Source organism: Nestor notabilis, unplaced genomic scaffold (genome assembly GCF_000696875.1).
Source record: "Nestor notabilis isolate BGI_N333 unplaced genomic scaffold, ASM69687v1 scaffold26977, whole genome shotgun sequence".
Classification (NCBI taxonomy): domain Eukaryota; kingdom Metazoa; phylum Chordata; class Aves; order Psittaciformes; family Psittacidae; genus Nestor; species Nestor notabilis.
Window position 1 is genome coordinate 4,346 of NW_009936418.1, and position 6,291 is coordinate 10,636.

At 43.2% G+C, this 6,291-nt stretch overlaps 1 protein-coding gene across 1 annotated transcript in view; it reads left to right on the forward strand.

Annotated features, from left to right (window-relative positions):
- Positions 1-4,119, forward strand: part of ABCF2 (ATP-binding cassette, sub-family F (GCN20), member 2) — a gene marked incomplete at its 5' end in the record, with an annotated part of 7,509 nt that extends 3,390 nt beyond the window's left edge. The window contains 6 exons of the mRNA XM_010018340.1: positions 438-527; positions 767-877; positions 1,126-1,188; positions 1,627-1,755; positions 2,581-2,784; positions 3,505-4,119. Coding sequence (XP_010016642.1) covers positions 438-527; positions 767-877; positions 1,126-1,188; positions 1,627-1,755; positions 2,581-2,784; positions 3,505-3,642 — 735 coding nt within the window. The remainder of the gene's footprint in view (positions 1-437; positions 528-766; positions 878-1,125; positions 1,189-1,626; positions 1,756-2,580; positions 2,785-3,504) is intronic.
- Positions 4,120-6,291: the final 2,172 nt, after the last annotated feature.

A 6,291-nucleotide genomic window follows, 5' to 3' on the forward strand; every position in this document is an offset into this window, starting at 1 on the left:
GACATAACTGGGAATGATATACCCTTCCTGGTGCCAAGGATGACTGTACTGAAGATAATGTAATGCTGAAGAGGAGGAGTAATTTTCTAGGGGAGAAAAGGGGATTTGTCATATCAATAAAGCTATTTTGCAGACACAGAAATCAGAAATGAATATATGAGGGTTGGAGAAGATGGGGGAGGATGCTCAGAACAGCTCCTACTGTTTGAAGAGAACAAGCCCACATTTGCTTCAAGTGGAAAAAAAATAGAGACTCCAGTAGGTGAGCTTGAAGCAACTAATCAGAATAAATCTGGATTGCTGGAGGGGTTCATAGAAAGTCACAGTCTGGTGCCTTGGTCTGCAGGTGATATTTGTAGCGAGGCATAGTTATACCAGAATAACTGGGTTGTCTTGTGCTCCAGGGTCTCTAACAAGTGGATATTCTATGTTAACAGACTTTGTCATTCTATTTCCCGTCCTGTGGGAAAATCCCTCCTCCTGTCATCATGGTGCAGAATGTCAGCTTCAGATACACTAAGGATGGGGTAAGTATGGGGAGTGTGCATGGGTTGTATGGAGATTTCTTGTATCCCTGCCTTGTTTGGGAATGTAAGGCTTTTGGCTAAGCTTTCTGATGAGGCTGCAGCATGTATGACTAGTGGATCAAACTTCTTGGCAGCGTTAATGCTGATTCTTCTAAGGACAGTGCATTACAGGTGGACCATGAAGGTTCTGGGTAATAGTGGAAAAGCATAATGTGTGTCATGATTTTTGTGGTTTGCAGCCATGGATCTATAATAACCTGGAGTTTGGGATTGACCTGGATACCCGTGTAGCTCTTGTTGGACCCAATGGAGCTGGGAAGTCAACACTGCTGAAACTGCTTACGGGAGAGGTATGCTCCCTACATTGTTTACCCTGTTCTGGACCTCGATTCTTGGGGTAGTCTTCAGTGAAGCTGCATTTGTTTGCTAGAGCACTCCAGTCAGGCCTTAGAAGTTCTAAGATCTTGCTGCAGTGTCTCACGTTATCTCTGCAGGCTGCCTCCTCTGTGCCACAGTGCAGATGGCTGGATTCTGTATTTCTGGCATTACAGCCAAAGGAAGGATTTCCTGATGAAATGCTTTTATCTTCCTTTTCTAGCTGCTGCCCACAGATGGGATGATTCGCAAGCACTCGCATGTGAAGATCGGTAGATACCACCAGGTATTTCCTACAGGAGCCATCAGGGCCATGAATTGCTGAGGAAAAAGCTGTCAGGAATGAGGAGTCTTGCCCCTCTAATTCTAAGGCCTCTCCCACTGCTTCCCTTCTGTGCCTGGAGATGGGGAAGAAACTGTTCCATTGGCTGAATGGGCTGTAGAGGCTTACTGTGGTCCTTTCTGTTTAGCCTCTAAACTTTTGTGGGAGAGATGGTTGCCTTGTGCTTGGTAGTGGACAAACCTGCTATTCTGAAGCAGGACTCCTGCTCCTGAAATGGAGATACCTTTCATAATAGTTCGCACAGTGGCTGTGCTGTGAGTGGGTTTATTAGCTCTTGTGTTCTGCTCAGCTGGTATCAGAGGGCTATAAGGGAGGGAAATACTTTTGGCCATGAAGTGAATGGCCTGCATAGCCTGAAGCTGACTTTTCTTCTTCTGTCAGCACTTGCAAGAGCAGTTGGACTTAGACCTCTCACCCCTAGAGTACATGCTGAAATGCTACCCAGAGATCAAAGAGAAGGAGGAGATGAGGAAAATCATTGGCAGATATGGTCTGACAGGGAAACAGCAGGTGAGTATGAGCAGTTGAGGTTTGCTTTTTGCTCATGAAGGAAGTAAAGCTGCGGCATTTTCTGTTACTCTTGATGTCTGACAGTGTGATGCACTATGCAGCATAGCACACCACAGCATCAAAATGTTTCTTCCATCTCAGCTTTTGAAACTGGAGTTAAAAATAACTCATGGCTCATAGGAACTTCCTTCACATTGCAGCAATATGTGGGTTGGAATGGGTGACCTCCGCAGAATCCAGGTGAAGGGAAGACAAGTTGTGACACAGACCTAGACTCCAGCATATTTAGCTGTAACTTGAACTAGTTAGTTTCTTATTGCTGAGATGAATATCAGGCAGAAATGCTAGAACACATTTTCCACTGGGAGTGGGGACCACTTTCCTCAGAGAGGGTAGGATCACCAGTGGTGGTGTAAGTCTAAACATGACATGCTCCTTTATGTCATACATCACATGTATGACGGGAGTTGTCCTCATCACTGCAATTCAGCGTTGATTTTCACATTGTTCTCCATTTGTCACTCCACAAGTTGAGAGTAGTTTTATGGATTTGTCAATACGCAATGAACACTAGTCAGGCCTCAATTAACTACCCTTTGGAACCTTTACCACAAGCTGGCTTTTGCGATGGACACTTCTCAGAAGTCCCTGGAATTTCCTTGTTCTGCTGGTGAGAGAAGCTTAGTCTGGGTGTAAGACTGACTAGACTTTGTCCTTTTGTGTCACGTAGCTGCTAGAAACACAGTGAGATCTGAGTATCTTGTGGTTAGGGTAGCTATCTGTAAGCTTCCCTGCAGAGCTGTGAACAGTGTCTGTGTTTGTCAGGTGAGCCCCATTAGGAACCTCTCTGACGGGCAGAAGTGTCGTGTGTGCTTTGCATGGCTGGCCTGGCAGAATCCTCACATGCTTTTCCTGGATGAGCCCACCAACCACTTGGACATAGAAACAATAGATGCTCTGGCAGATGCTATTAATGACTTTGAAGGAGGAATGATGCTCGTCAGCCATGACTTCAGACTCATTCAACAGGTAAGAAAAGTAGTGTATTTTGTCAGAGCACCTTTCTAACATTATAAGTAATTAAACCAGATGTTTTCAACCGACTGGCTCTTACTCATCCCAAGAAGATGTGTGAGCTAGCCTAAGAATACATGAGGTACTGGAAAACCAAAATAATACAAAAAACCCCCAACAAAACCCTAGAAGTAAAGAATAAGTTAAACAATAATAATGACACACTGTGGAAGCCTTACCTAGATGTTCTTAAATGATACTGGGGTAGTTCCAGTGCAGTTTTTTATCACTCAGTGTGCACAGGCAGAGGAAATTGCACATACACACAAATGTCAAGTGCTGATTTATCAGCTATAGCTTTGTCTGCAAGTTCAGGTATAATTTTATTTTTCAGTGTGTTACATCCAAGTAGTTCAGGTCAAGAACTACTTTTTTTTTTTTTTTTCTTTTTCAATTCCCAATTTAGCAGGAAAGCCTTTCCTCTTAAGTCCATGAACAAAAAAAGAAATGTGGAGGGGTCAAGGATTTTTAGTCCTAGAATCTTGTCTAAATTATGCAGTAAACACCAGGTAAGAGATTTCACTACAGGTACTTCGGTAGTCGAAGTGTGAAAGTGTTTAAACTCTTTTCTTACCCGACTTCAGAGAGTAGATTTTGGATAATTTCATAACTTTGGTAAAATTATTAAATGCTGCACTGTAAACCTCTCCTCCTGCTTTGTGTGCTTGCTTTCAGGTTGCACAGGAGATCTGGGTCTGTGAGAAGCAGACAATCACAAAGTGGCAAGGCGACATCCTCGCTTACAAGGAACATCTCAAGTCAAAGTTGGTGGGTGAGGATCCTCAGCTCACCAAAAAGACCCACAACATGTGAGCTCTAGAGCAGTCGGTCAGGTGCTCACTGTGGAGACTGACAGTGGCCAATGTGACTCGCACATCTGCCGACTGAAAAGGGACTCTGCTGCTATCTCTGGCTGTGTTCTAGGATTGCTGCAATACTGCTTCCCCTTGACTTGCCTTGCACCTCTGTATCTGGACAGATCTCTTCTCTCCTGATCTGGCTACATTTGGGCAACCGTTTCTGTATTTAGATGATGTCCCATCTGAGCCGGGCCTTGGAATCTAATGGTCTGGGGTCATGGCAGTGGCAGTTAGGGTGTCTGAGCTGCAGTGATACAGAAGTGGAGACCCCAGCCCAGCTTCTCCCGCCTCTTCCTTTGCAATTTCTGCTTCAGTTTAGATACTTCACTTCAAACTCCTCTGGCCTTGGTTTGTTTTTAACTATTATTTAACAGTGTAATTAACAGATCTGCCTGAGAATCCACTGGTCAATAAAGAGGGAAGAACACTCTTGTCTTGTCTTGTGAGCCATAGTAGTTATTGGGGCATGCTGAGGCAAATCAACTAGTGCTGAGTTTTAAGTGAGGATGCAGAGCCCTGTCTTCTGGGGTGAAGGTACTACCAAATTTATGACCAGAACTTGTGGGATATACGAAGTGGTTAGTACTGAGCTCTGGAGGTACAGAGCAGGAACTAGGATTCTTACAACTAGGGACACCTCTGCTAATCCAGAGTGAACACTGCATTTTCCAGTTCGTAACAGAAGGGGGAGCAAGCCACACATGCCGTGTTGACGGATACAACTTCAAAGGGATTTGAAGATTGGATGTTAGGTACGGAATTTAGATCTATAACATACCAGTGTGTGTTGTCTACAACAGTATGGCTTAGGTGTGTGCTTTTTCCTTCACCTTTAACTGTATGGGTCAAATAATAAGACTCAATAATTTAGCATTTTTGCACTATGAAGTAGTTACTCGTTCCCTGCAGGTATAACTAAACAAGACTAATCAGCTAAAGCTAGTTTAACATTTATTTCTGTTCTTAACGACAAATTTTTAGAAAAGTTTTAAACCTTAAGCTTGAACAAAATACATTTTTCATGTATTACTAAAGCAAACATTCTAAAGGAAAAGGTAACAATACAAATCCTATAAAAATCCTACGCGTGTGAGCTATTATTTTAATTACTTCTGAGACATGAGAATGGCTGTGCTGCTTATGTGAAAGGCTCACATAGCCCAGTAACCTGTTCTACCAGTACATGTCAACAGGCCAATTGAAGACTAGGACAAATAGGGAGTAATTGTACTCACTCTCTTGCGGTACTTTCTCAGATGCCAACCATCCATGGGTCTGACTTTTTGTGTAAAGCATTTCCTTGGGTTTTTTTTTTCCAAATGAACCATCCAAGTTGTGACTGCTGCTATAGAAGCATGCTGCATATCATCCACATGACAAATGTCACAATGGGACCTGCTTCCAGTAGGCAATACAGAACATTCAGGTTTTTCAGTGGTTTTAGCAATGATCCGGGGGGGGGGGGGGGGGGATTTTTTTTTTTTTTTGAGAAAATAATGCAGATTAGTATAAATGTTGTTTGAGTTCTGCAGAAAAATCTAGATTGCATTGAAGTTTCACAGTGTAGTACTCAGAAGTTAGCAGACAGTGAAGAGTAAAAGCAACCCACACAGAAGTAATTACTGTAAAGGCTGATTGGTGCCACAAAAGTTGGAAGAAGAATAGATGAATGCATGTCTTTGTTCTGCTCTTCAGGTTTTAGAAAGATGTTGGTGACTTGGAAAGGGTTGCAAAGTAGCTATGAGAATAGTGAGATCAGGAAGTCCTGCCTGAGGCTAGAGCTGCTCATTCTGCTTTTCCCGATTCTTGGCAAATGTTTGGCAGCAACTATGATCTCTCCATATCAGATTTGTGTAATTGAGAGCCATGGTGGCAATAATAAATCTGGGGATAGTAAATCCTGAGAAGGGCATGGGAACACTGGGATGACAGCCAGCATGATGGACAGTAGTTTGAGAATTTTTCTAGCTGTGTTAGCTGTCTGCTGCTGCAGAATGAGAGGAATTTCTCAGTTGCAGACAGGTCTCTGATCTAGCAAACAAGGACCACAGGTACATGTTCAAAGCAAAAGTAGCTGTAACTGCACTAGAGGTCACAGTAGGCTAAGACTCGTAAAATGGAGTATATATACATACATGCCGTATCAGTCTGGTATTTCAGACTTGGTTTAAACCTGTTCTATGGTGACGGTTTGTTAGACTGCACTGAAGCAGCTGTGGCAGGTATATGGCCTGGAGTACTGATCTCTGTGAGAGAGACAGCCACTAGCTGAAGAGTGTCATTTTGAACTGTTTCAGGTAGGGCTTTTCTGGTTATGCACAAAAGCAAAACTCTGTCTAGGTAAATTATGAGAATTGCTCCTTAGCTGCTAGGATGGTCATTTCTGTGAAAGAAGTGGCCTAGAGCCTCTACAACATTGCTCTTCCTTGTACTCTAAAAGTAACACAGCCACAGCCAGAAGTGGCAGATATTAAATGTGCAAGGTTGTGGAATTCCCTTGTCTTTGTGTTGTGAGTTGATCCATAAACTACAAAAATAGCACGAGGATGAGTCAAGACAAGCACACAGCTTCCTGACTGGACAGCCTCTAGCACATGCAGTG